At 49.8% G+C, this 12564-nt stretch overlaps 1 protein-coding gene across 1 annotated transcript in view; it reads left to right on the forward strand.

Annotated features, from left to right (window-relative positions):
* TGM3 (transglutaminase 3) overlaps positions 1–12248 on the forward strand; it is a 42630-nt gene extending 30382 nt beyond the window's left edge. The window contains exons 9-13 of the mRNA XM_027559279.1: positions 1376–1618; positions 5211–5519; positions 7787–7944; positions 11097–11230; positions 11599–12248. Of these exons, the coding sequence (XP_027415080.1) occupies positions 1376–1618; positions 5211–5519; positions 7787–7944; positions 11097–11230; positions 11599–11746 (992 nt within the window). The 3' untranslated portion in view covers positions 11747–12248. The remainder of the gene's footprint in view (positions 1–1375; positions 1619–5210; positions 5520–7786; positions 7945–11096; positions 11231–11598) is intronic.
* Positions 12249–12564: the final 316 nt, after the last annotated feature.

Below are 12564 nucleotides of genomic sequence, written 5' to 3' on the forward strand. Positions count from 1 at the left end.
TCATGGCCCCCAGCACCCCTCTCACCTTCTGGGTGTCCCCCGCCAGGCTGAGCTCTCCTTCTCGCAGGCTGGCCCTTCCCCGCCCCTGATGGCCACTCTCCCATCAGATCTCAGGCGTTGGGCTCTCCAGGAACCTTTCCTCGTCCCTCCCCTGATCTCCAGAGCATTCTTGTCCATTACCTTCATTTTCAGTTGTTTCTTTCAAAGTTAAAAAAATTATAAAAGTCATATATGCATGGTTAAGAATGGTTAAAAAAAATTCAAATCATTCCAAAATGATTTACAATGAAAATGAAGTCTTACCCCCCTCCCTTGCTGCAACATCTATACCAGAAGCAATGAGATTCAGGGAATTTGGGTGTGAGGAGGGTAACTTCCAGATATTTTCTAGGCCACTATTTAAACTTCTCACTGCAACTCATTAGTGGTTATGAAATCAAGTTAATGGGTTGTGACCATTGTTTTAAGAAATGAAATAGAATAGCATGGAAAGAAGTGAGGAAAGGAAAGAAAAAGAAACTATCAGAGTGTATTGGACATTAAGAATAAGAATTTTCCTGTGGAATTTTTGTTTCAGGACCATATATGTGCCATGATGTAAAATCTTATTTCTAGAGATCATGGTAAAAAAAAAAAAAAAAGCTGAAAGTCACTGTCACTGTTTCAGGTTTATAAATGTGTGTTTGTTTTATAAACACAAATGGAATAATATTCTTCTATTCTGCTGTAACTTACTTTTTCATCTGGGCACTTCATGAAGAAAACTGTATCTGTGTATCTATACCTGTATCTACATCTATGTCCTTCCATCCACCCATCCATCTATGAATCTATCTACCTATCTGTCCATCTCTCTATGTATCCACCCACCTACCTACCTAGCTGTCTGAGCTAGCTATGCTGAGTGCTCAAGAAGGGAGGTGATGGTCAGGGCTTGGGGGCCCAAAGAAGCAGCACATCTCTGTAGGCTGGGTTTGCAGAGAAGTCTTCCAAAATTGGGGGGTGATTTGGGAAGAATGATTTGCAGAGTAGAAAAGAGGCAGCCCTGAGCACAAGACAGTCAGACTTTCCTCTTTAGGAAACAGACTGAGGGCAGGGAGTTAGCACCAATTATGCACCTACAGAATGTGGGAGTGGGCCGTCTTCTGTGGAGCTGGAGTCTGACCAGAGTGCTATTGCACAAGATAACGGTAGCCCCAGAGGGTCCTGCTGAGTGCCCCAAGAGGAGAGCAGACAGTCAGGGTTGAAGGAGTTTGCGGTAGAGGCAGGGGAGCTGGGCGGTGGGGAGGGCCCCCAGAGAAGCAGGCTATGAGGCGGGCTGTTGCAGAGGGGCCTTGCTTTGGCACACATCCAACCTCTGCACCCTGGCCCCCAGGGGTGTTCCAGTGCGGCCCTGCTTCGGTGATCGCTATCCGAGAGGGTAATGTGGACTGGGACTTCGACATGCCCTTCATCTTTGCGGAGGTCAATGCCGACCGCATCACATGGATCTACGAGTCGAACGGTGCCTTGAAGAAGAATTCCGCAGACACTCACAGCGTCGGCAAGTACATCAGTACCAAGGCGGTGGGCAGCAACTCTCGCATGGATGTCACCGAAAAGTACAAGTATCCAGAAGGTAGGAGGGGCTTGGATGGGCTGTGCCACCCAGGGCCTGACGGTGGGAAGACAGCTTTGAGGCGGGAGAAGGAAAACTTGCTCATGCTCCTCCCGCTTTCTCAGCCAGCTGTGCCTGAATATTAGGATTGCTCCCTGGCATCTAATGCCCAGTTCCCCAGACTGTTTCCTGTGGGGACAAAACCATCAGGGGCAGACACAGTGCCAGCGGAAATGTGCTGAAGGACTCAGGCAGCTGTCAGTCTAGCTCGTCTCCAGCTGTGTCCCTTTGCCAATTGCACCATTAGGATGACAGCACCATGACTGAACATCACAGGGAGAAACATGGCCCCCACAGAAGACCCCCTAGGGTCTCTGTCAGTCCACTCCCCTTGCCTCTAAGAAGCGAAAGCAGGAAACATCCTCTGAAAAAAGAAATGGACAGTCCCCAGAGACATGGGGACTGCTTTGTCTGCTTCAGTGGGCTCCCTGAAAGCCAGATGAGGTGCAGACACCTCCTACACCATGAGGACAATGCCCGAGTCCCTGAAATCGTCAGCATCCACTTGAGTGCTGATCCCCCTAAAGTCACCTAGAAGCTGGTAGGAGGCCACGTTTAACACAAATTACGTGTGTTTCTCTGTTTCAGAAGTTGCTTTCAGTGTTAGCAAATTAATATCTCTGAGGAATCTCAATAGTGACAAAATTCTACATTTGAAGGTGATGTTCATTTTAGAAATAGGCCGCAGTGAATTAATGCTTGCTCTAGCAGGCCAGTCGCTCCTTAATGGGATCGACGTGTCACTCTAAACGCTTTGGAATAGTTGCTTTAGCGGGTCCTCACTGCTGGTTCTGAGGTGTCAAGAAAAGTGCTCTTGAGAAGGTACCCATGTGCACCCTAAAGTAAACCCCACAGTTCGGTGCCCTGGATGGCTGCTGCTGCTGGCTGCCGTATACAAAAGAGGAGAGTTGAGCAGGGGGTAGGCTCCAAGTCCAGGTGGATGAGCTGCTGGGTGTGGGTCCTTTGGAGGCATCAGAGTAATGAGATTGGTGCTTTCCGTTAGACCCCAGTGTACCTCTGCGGCCCATTCCTCGCACTGGGGTCAGATGGCCTTTCTCTCAGTCAGTAAACATGTACTGAGACCTCCCTGAGTGCCCATTCATGCTCAACTCCAGGAGGCCAGGAAGCACCCTGCAGATGGGTGCCTGCCCCTCCAGAGCTCACAGGCTGGGGGTCAGGCTTGAGTGTGACAAGCATTCTCAAAAGTGTTCTGATGTAGAAACCAGAGTAGGGGCCAAGGAACTGATAACCCCGGGCAGGAGGTGAACTCTGCCCTACCCCTTATAGCTGTGCAACCTCAAGCACGATTCTTAGCATCTCTGATCCCTCACTTCCTCACCTGTAAAATGAGAAGAGCAAGGCCTCTCTTCAATGGGATTTAAATGAGCTAGTGTATAGAAAGTATCAAGGGCAGTGCCTGGCCCATAGTGAGGACTTAATAAATAGTGATGATTTTTATCAACTTGAACATCTGCAGCCTCATCGGAATGACCTCCCAAAGTGACTTTTAAAACGCACTGTCTATACAGTTGTGTGATTCTGTGGGGCCCCTTATCTGAGTGTTACACCTTAATTCCACTTCTTGAGGGCTCTGGCTGTCCCAGCCAAACCTCCTGAGCAATGAGGAGGGGCCACAGCCAGGTGGAGGGATCCCTGCCAGACCCCTGGCAATGCCCCAGCCCTTGTGTGACAGCAGGACTGATCACTCCACCTGTTGTTGCTCAGTCTCCTTTACCTAATGATGCTTGTGTCTGATGGCCGCAGGGAGGAAAAGCCCATAAAATGGGTTGCTAAGTATTTGCGCAACAGCAACACCAAAGGAAAAAACAGTAGCAGGAAGCTTAGTCTTGAGTAAGCCCGGCAGGTGACCTATATAGGTATCTAGGCTCTGAGCCTCATTGTGCAAACGCAACTGCTTCGAGGTTCTGGGCACAGAGGCTCAGCTCCCTGCTCAGCCGTCAGACCTGGGTGTGGATTTACAGCTCGGCTAGAGAATGGGAAGGCACCAAAAGGAACCCAGCCCACCAGGAGCGATCAACTCGGGTAATTTGGCTGCCTGCCTTCTTTTCAGGGGTGTGTGGGAGGAATTACTAGACTTCAGGTCTAAACTTCTGGGGACTGGCCCTCTTTCCACCCCTAATTCTCAGATTACCAACAACTTGGACCAAACACTCCTCCTCTTTAGGACCTTAACTCTAACATGATGTGCTTAGATGTCTTCGGGGTCTCTGCCAGTTGTTACATGTAACTTATAGGAAAGATTTCACTAAATGATAAAGTGCTTCTAATAAGTCATCTTAAAATTTCACAGGTTTGTAGGGGACGTTAGGGGCAGAAGGGTAAACATGGTCATTCTTCTTTCAGTATCTCTGTCCATGTTACTGGAAAGTCAATATCTTCGCCTCGTTAGTGGATCTATCTCCCAGTCAAGGCAAGGAGACTCATGTGCACTGTGTGGTCTACCCTGGCTCAGAGGCTTGGAGTTGGTTATCAGCTCTTAGTGCCCCAAGAGCCATGGTTTCTTGGCCACAATCTTGGCCACTTTCTGGGGACTGTTTATAGTATCACATTCAGCAGCACCCACAACAAAGGCTGAACCCATCCTGTGGTTCAACCTTTGTGTTTTTGAAACCTGAACTCTCTCAACAATTTAAACTAGTCATAACCTGGAACCATACCAACTGTGGGAAGTTCTTGTCAACTGACCTAGACAGAAGTTCCACTCTCTAATTCTCAAAGCATCATTAGAAATAAAACAGAATAACATGATAAAGTGGTTTGGAATTTTTTTCAGTGAGGCAATTCTAAATCATAGTTTTCTCACTTATGAACTCATTCTAATCTTTTTAAACTCAGACTTGTTATTTTTTAAATTATCGGTTTGTTCTTTGGGCTTCCCTGGTGGCTCAGATGTTAAAGAATCTGCCTGCAATGCAGGAGACCTGGGTTCAATCTCTGGGTCAGGAAGATCCTCTGGAGAAAGGAACGGATACCCACTCCAGTATTCTTGCCTGGAGAATTCCATAGACAGAGGGGCCTGGTGGGCTACAGTCCATGGTTGCAAAGAGTCAGACATGACTGAGCAACTAACACACGCTTTGTTCTTTAAGTCTCACAAAGGAGCTTTTATTAAAAGAAAGGAGGGAAGGAGGAAGGAATGGAGGGAAGGAGGGAGGGAGAGACGGAGAGAGTGAAGGAAGGAAGGGATCTAACCTAATTAACCTAAGCAAAATATCAAGCTATGTATTTTATGCAGCTTTCCCTACAGCTCGATGGAAATTTGAGCTGATTGGAAGAGCTGGGCTGTGAGCCTCATGTTAAGGAGAATGAAATGGAGATCTGAGGGAGGTCAGACACTTGCTTGGAGGTCAGACATATGTTAAGGAGGGTGAAATGGAGACCTGGAGGAGGTCAGACACTTGCTTGGATTAGAATCGTTGCGCAAGCAGCAGAACCAGTGTTAGTTCCAGGCCACCTTTCCAGGCAGGGCACTGTTCTTTGTTCACGTTGCCACCGCATCTCTGAGATACTTCTCTCTTTTCCCACCACACAGGTTCCAGCCAGGAAAGACAAGTATTTGAAAAGGCTTTGAGGAAACTTAAACCCACAATGTCATTTAGTGCAACATCTGCAAGCAGCCTGGCAAGAGAGGAACGGGAGCCTAGCATCTCTGGGAGGTTCAAGGTCGCTGGTGTACTGACAGTGGGCAAAGAAGTCAACCTGATCCTAATGCTCAAAAACCTAACAAGTGATACAAAGACAGTGACAGTGAATATGACAGCCTGGACCATCGTCTACAACGGCACACTTGTACACGAGGTGTGGAAGGACTCTGTCACTAAATCCCTGAATCCCGAAGAAGGTAATTCAACCTGTAGGCTGCTGGGATGCCACACACTCATGGTAGCTGGTATTCTCTTGGGGTTGGAGAGTTCCTATTGGAACCAAATCAACTGATTAAGGAAGGAAACAGCACAGGGTGAGCAGTACAAGTGGGGGTGGTGCCAACCAAAATACTTTCATGCCCTGGAGGAGAAAGGAAGAGGACTTTGGCAGTTAAAGACAAACCACAATACCCCTTACATACATTTTGCCCAGTGTGCAGAGTGCTCCTTATATACTCTTATGTACTATCACATTTGACCTTCTACAAGAACAGATTTCAGCATTCCTTTTACAGAGCCAGAAACTGAGGCTTGGAGAGATTGTGATTCACTTAAAAGATTAAGTGTCATAGCTACTAGGTGGCAATGCCAGATCCTGGTCCTGGAATTCCTGATGTGAAATCCAGTGCCACCACCCATTTTCTCGGTTTTACTGCTGCGACCCCTTCCCCTTTCCAGCTCCCACCCTACCTTACCCCCATCCCACAATGAATCACTTTCCCGGTTTGACCCTAGAGGGGTTGCAATATACCACGAGGGCTTGAATTCCCACCAGTGTTCCCCCACAGCTGCCAGTGGGTGGGTGAAGTTCCTTGATTTCCAGTGACAGTGATGGGTTTTCTTGGAGGCCTGAGCTTCCGGGAGGAAGAGTGAGTTGGTTCTCCTGGGTAGCACAGATGGGAGGGGAACAAGGTGGAGCAGAGAGAGGCTGGGGCTGTGGAAGGACTAGCAGGCAGGTGTGCCCAAGATGGCAAAATCCTTCAAGCTGTTATGGAAAGTCTAGACGTACAAAGCAGATTAATAAGGGTGGGGTGGCTATTTGCTTCACATAAGGAACTAATAAAAACTGATTACTTATACAGCCCATCTTGAAAAAATTTTGTCTGCAGAAAAACTGAAAGCTATCACACCTGTCAGAGGCAGCATCCCCTAGCAACCTGTCTTCTGGCAGAACTGAGCAGAAATCTTCCCTATAACAAAAGCACCCGGCTGGCTGTTATTTACCTTCAAAGCTCAAGGGAAGAGCTATTTTTGTAGGACAAAAATAATTTATGTGAGGGAAATGCTTTTAAAAAAAACTGTACTTCTGCAAGAAGCAACAGAGTTAAATGGGAAGGCAGGAGGAAACAGGCAAAATGGTCTTGGAGTCCTGACGTCATCACCTACTCTCTGGATGACTCTGTTAAGTCTCCCTCCTTTCCTGAGCCTCAGGGTTCACTGTTCAAGGGAGCTGGACCAGCTGATGCCAGGGCCTGTCATCTCCATATTTGGGGCAGGCTGGGTAAATCCCTCCAGTGCTAAAAACAGAGACAGCTCCCTCCTTACAGCCTCACCTCAAGGCGTGTGTGACCTGTAGGTGCCGGGCACCCCCCAGCCACCTAGCATGACTGCATGAGGGAGGGGGAGACCACCCAGAGGCAGGCGAGCCCCCCACCCTTGCTTGCCCAGTGAGTCAGAGAGGGGCCTTGAAGCTTGAGAAACGGAGAAATGCTGGGGAAGGCCTCTCCATCTGAGGGGACCTTGTGACTCAGAGCATGGAGGTGGTAAGGCACCTGTGTTGTTAAAAGGACAAAGAGAACTGTGGGAAGGAACATTCTTTTGAGGAAGAGAGTGACACAGGGCCATACTGAGGGGTCTGAACTTTATTCCTGGGGCAGCGAGGGACCACAGGAGATTTTTCAGGTGACACAGAAGAGTGACATGATCTGAGGGGAAAGTGCTTCTAAAGCCCACCTGACTGGTGCATGCGGGTGACTTAGAAGCAGGAGACACCAGAAGTAGGGTGGTGGTTCCAATGCTGTTGCAATAGGATCCCAGGCTATACAGTCACCTGAGAGGACCAAGCTCTTACGTAGACAGCCCCTGGCTTCCCTTGCTAGTTATTATCATGCTATCATCATTACTGTTTTCTTTATTGGGCAATGAGTTAATACTCATATTCTTCCCTGCCCCTTAGATGGAAATTCACCCTCTGATATTTACCAGGACAGGGAGGAAGTCTGAGCCCCCATGAGCTCCTCCTCCTGGAATCCGCCCAGCCAGCTGGCATCCTGGTCCCAGGGCCCCCGCTCTGCAGCTGGTGTGGAGCAGGCGGGTGTTCCCCCAGGGCCTGGTAGGGAAGATTCAGGCAAGCCTGGGCTCCAGGTACTCCCAGCCAGCCCACACTGACGCGGCTTGGCATCAGCTTTTAAGGTTTCAGAAGCCAACCCCACCTCTCACGCTGCTCCCTGGTTTCTTCTTCCAGAAATAGAGCACCCTGTAAAGATCGCATATGCTCAGTACGAGAAGTACCTGAAGGCGGACAACATGATCCGGACCACAGCCGTGTGCCAGGTCACCGATGAGCCTGAGGTGGTGGTGGAGAGGGACATCATCCTGGACAACCCCACCTTGACCCTTGAGGTAAAGGGATGCTGAAGGGGCGCTGCTCCATGCTAGTCCAGCCCTCCCTGACCACAGGGAAAGCCCTGTCTGCCGACAGGACAAGCACAGTGCCCAGCTCGGCTCCAGCCTCTACCAAAAGGATCAGCCAAGAGTTCTGCTCAGAGCAGTGTCCTTGGGAAATCCCAGTGGTCCAGTGGTTAGGACTCCATGCTGTCCCTGCCGAGGGTGCAGGTTCAATCCCCAGTCAGGGAACTACGATCCTGCCAGTGGCGCAGCAAAGCATGTCCTTGCTCCCTCTCTGGAAGGATCCACGGGCACGTTGCCCTGTGGCTTCTTTGGCTGCAGCTCTAGACCCACTGGGAATGCCAGCTGAGGAGCAGCTGGAGGGCTCTTCAGCTCACTCGCTTTGAACATCTGCTGTGTCCTGGGCTGTGCTAGGCTCAGGAATCACAGAAGACCTCAAGGTCTGGGTCCTGCCTTCAGGGAACCCACAGCCCAGCCCCCCAGACACATTTGTAGGGCAAATCAGAAATGGGCATAACTCACATGCATCTCCTGACTCTAGACCCCAGAGTTACAGAAGTGAAGACTCTTAGAAACCTGGTCTCAAGCTTTCATGCCCTTCCATTTCACACATGAGTGAACTGAGACCCAGAGAGAAAAGAATTGCCAAATACTGCCAGAGCAAAGGCTAGACCTCAGGGCCCTTTCCAGGACATCTGGCCAGTCCATACCCAGCAGCAGCATCTTCCCAAGAGTTGATAATGAGGATGCCTCATTTTTGTGGCAGCAGGCTCTGCTCCCAGGCTGCCTCTCAGGAATGCAGGCATGTGGGCTCTCAAAGGTCTGTGGGAGGCACTTGGAGCCACTCTGTCCCTTCCTCAGCACTGGTGCTGGAAGTATGGGGCTGACTCCAAGCCTGTCCCTACCCACACCAACCTCAGCCCAGGGTGGAGGCAGCCAGAGCCAGATAGCACAAATCTAGGGATGAGGGGCTGGCAGGCAAGGAGAGGCAGATGAGTGGATGAGGAAGATGGGTCTTCCCTTGGGACCCATAGAGAGCTTCATGGGTCAGACTCCTCACAAATCTGCAGCACCATCTGCCCCAGCAGTCTAGACAGCAATTGCCTTTTTTGTTATTGCTGTTCCATCACAATGTCACTAGCATCCCTAGCCCCAGATTTCTAGAGTAACTTGTGACTGCCCTCGTCCCACTCTCCCTAAGCTACACCCCAGCTTCAGGGATTCCTGATTTCAGACAGAAGGCAGGGGGACCCAGGGCCTGCTCCTTGACACTAGCCTGAAATAGAGCTCTCTGGTTAACTGTCCTGGTTAGTCTGGGCTGTGCTTCAGAATGGGGGCCAGAGTGATCCATCATCTCCAAGGTTAGGGAGAGGGAGCCACCCCTGTTCTAGGCCCATCACAGTGGTTGTGAAACAGAAAGAGGCCCCTCCACGAGCAGGACCAAACAGAGCTTCTGGGCTCCGGGCTTGCCTTCTTTCCCACCCAGCAAGTTTTCATCCATGATTGTAGAAGCCGCCCCTGTTTCCTAGGGTGTTTTCAAGAAATGAAACATTCTGAGTGAAAGTTATCAGTGTTTGATAAAGTTAGTTTCTCCACCATTATATTCCCTTATCCAGTATCCTCAAACTTGCTTATAGCTTTCTCTCTTTTTCAAAATTTTGCTGTACATCATTTAGATGTCCATATCAAATCAGCTTCATCTTTCAAGAGAATCTAACATCTTTTAAAAGGAAATCAGAATACACACAGCCTGGAAATTATTTAATCCTTTAAATAAATATCTGCTCTTTCTTCTTTAGGACATCTTTGTATGCATTTGCCCTTTAACACAACTTCTCCTTTACTTTAGACTTCAGAGAATCAAGATGATCTAATTGTGATTGAATGAATTAATGCATAGCTGACTCAGAGCAGGGCACATGGGTGATCTGTATGAGAAGATAATAATTTGGGCAACACCCTATTGTCTTATTTATGATTGGGAGTAGGCATTGAGGACTTTTGAACCAGATTATACAATCTTTCAAAGACTGAGGTCCTTCACATTGGCCTGTGACCTACTGACAATGTCAGACACAGGTTTCTGAAGTGGCTCTTATCCTCTTCTTTGGGTGTATGTATAGATTTAGGTCAACAGGATAGAGTGGTAAGCAGCCATAAAGAAAGGAAAACAAATATAGGAAAATCTCAAATTGAATATCAGTGTGAAAAATATGGCAACATTTATATATATTCTTGGGTCCCAATGGCATAAAATTATGCTTCACCCTTCAAATCATGTCATACACTTAAATGAGTTCCATGGGAGAAATTGTGATATAGACCATGGTCTCTAAAACGTTTCAGTTATGCACAAATTATTGGCAGGCATTGCAAAGTTTAGTAAGAAGAGAAAACGGCTCTGGAACCAGAAATCTCTCAGTTATTGAGTCAACCTGAACTGCAGGTTTATTACTATAAAAGGGTTGCAGGGAGAATTGGTGACAACAAAAAGGAAAACCAAATGAACACAAAGTAGCTACCTCTAGGGATCCTCAAAAGAAAAATCCACCCGTCACCTAGTTTCGGTTTCTGTTTCCAAAGCGCTTTCTTCTGCATCCATGATCTCATTTGTTCCCTTCTAGTCCAAGGAAGGAGGAGGGGAGGGATGAGCCCTCTTTATCAGGGAGGGAGTCAAGGCCCAGGGAGGTGACGCATCTGCCCAGGCTTGGCTGCTTCTCAGCAGGAGTGCAAGCTTTCATCTTCAGGAGCAAACAGATAGTCCAGGTTGCTTCTCTGACCAGCCCCTGATAAAGGACCCTGTGCAGACCACATGTCTGGGAAGTGGGGGCTGCCCTTCCCAAGATGAACTGAGAAAGGGCCCACAAACCCAGCTGGGAAGTTAAGTGCTCTCAGCTGCTGCGACCTGCCGCCTCTCCCTCTGGGCTTGGGTGTCCTGTCTGTAGCCTGGGGATGACAGCAATTTCTTAGGAACCCCCTGCATGGATGGCACTGGCACTTAGGAGGACTAAACCAAATGGTGTTCCCTTCCTTTGTCCCCAGCGATATCTTTCCCATGACCAAGTCTCAGGCACCGCCCCATCGGCTTTCAAGGGCAGATGAGATGAGCAGTCTAGCCCTGACTCTGTCAAGCCCTCTCCCCGCAGGTGCTGGATGAGGCCCGGGTGCAGAAGCCTGTGAACGTGCAGATGCTCTTTTCCAACCCACTGGATGAGCCCGTGAAGGACTGCGTGCTGATGGTGGAGGGCAGCGGCCTGCTGCTGGGCAATCTCAAGATCGAGTGAGTCCCACACTGAAGGGCTGGTAGGGGATGGCGGGGAGGGGGTCAGAGGGACCTCCCCAAAGCCCCAGGCAGGGTAGACAGAACTCTGCTAGGCTCTGAACTTGGGAATCTGCCCATAGGGATGCACACTTGCATTTGGTTTAGGGGTTCACCAAACTTGAACTTAAGAGAAGTCCAGGTCTTCAGTGCTTGGAGCTGGTCCTTATATGTGGGAGCTCATGGGACTCCTACTTTCCCTGCTGAGGGGTCCCAGGGCTAAAGGGGCTCAATGACCCAGGGTGGCAGCTAGAGGGAGTTGAAGGAGCAGTGACCTTGACCAGAGCAGGACTTGAGGCCTCACACTGACTCCTGCCCTTCCCCATCAGCGTGCCAGCCCTGCGTCCCAAAGAGCGGTCCCGCGTGCGTTTTGAGATCCTGCCCACCCGGAGTGGCACCAAGCAGCTCCTTGCCAACTTCTCCTGCAACAAGTTCCCCGCAATCAAGGCCATGCTGTCCGTTGATGTGGCTGAGTGAAGGGCCCAGGTGGCCCCATACAAACTTGGGAACACGCAGCAGGCAGGACTTGCCTGTGGAGTGAGCCCCTGCCATACTCACTATCCAGCCTGGGAAACTCACTCCGAACCCCAAGGCGGCCTGGGTCCGGAACTCCAGCCTCCAGCACACATCCCTGCCTCGCTCCCAGGCTGGGCTGGTTCCACCCTGGCCCATCACTTGATCACTTTTGCACGTTCCCTGAGCTTCTCCCCAATGCTGCCTAGTGTGTGAGCCCCATGCCCCTGCTCAGCCCTCATACCCTCAGTGTTGTGGGCACGGACTGGCACCTGACCCAGCAACTCTCCAAATGGATACTGGGGGAGAAGACGGTCTGGACTGTGTGCTGATCCCCAGCCTGCAGTTGGCACTTTCCTGCTCCTCCCCTGGGTCATTGTGGAGGTGCGGGGGATGATGGTTAGCCATCCATTGTGACACTCACAACTACCCTCAAAATAAATGTTAAAAAGAGTGTGATCACACAGCACTGACTCTACAAGACTGCTGCTTTGCCTAAGGTGGTGGAAAAGGAGACAGTGGGGCTGGGGCCATATCTTTCTGGAGGAGGGATGGCATTGGGGAAGCCGTGTTCTCCACATTCCAATATCCAAAACGAGTGGGCTGGTTCCTTGTGGCTCCAGGTGCAAAACTAGAGAGACACTTCAAGTCAGTTTAGGAAACTGCACTAGGATGATGTCCAAAAATAGATTGACTGCCTTGGGAGGGAGTGACTTGTCTAGGCAGGTTCAGACATTGTAGGGCGAAGTGAACCCTTCCAGGACCCTCTATGGGCATCAGAG

This window comes from Bos indicus x Bos taurus, chromosome 13, assembly GCF_003369695.1.
Source record: "Bos indicus x Bos taurus breed Angus x Brahman F1 hybrid chromosome 13, Bos_hybrid_MaternalHap_v2.0, whole genome shotgun sequence".
NCBI lineage: Eukaryota > Metazoa > Chordata > Mammalia > Artiodactyla > Bovidae > Bos > Bos indicus x Bos taurus.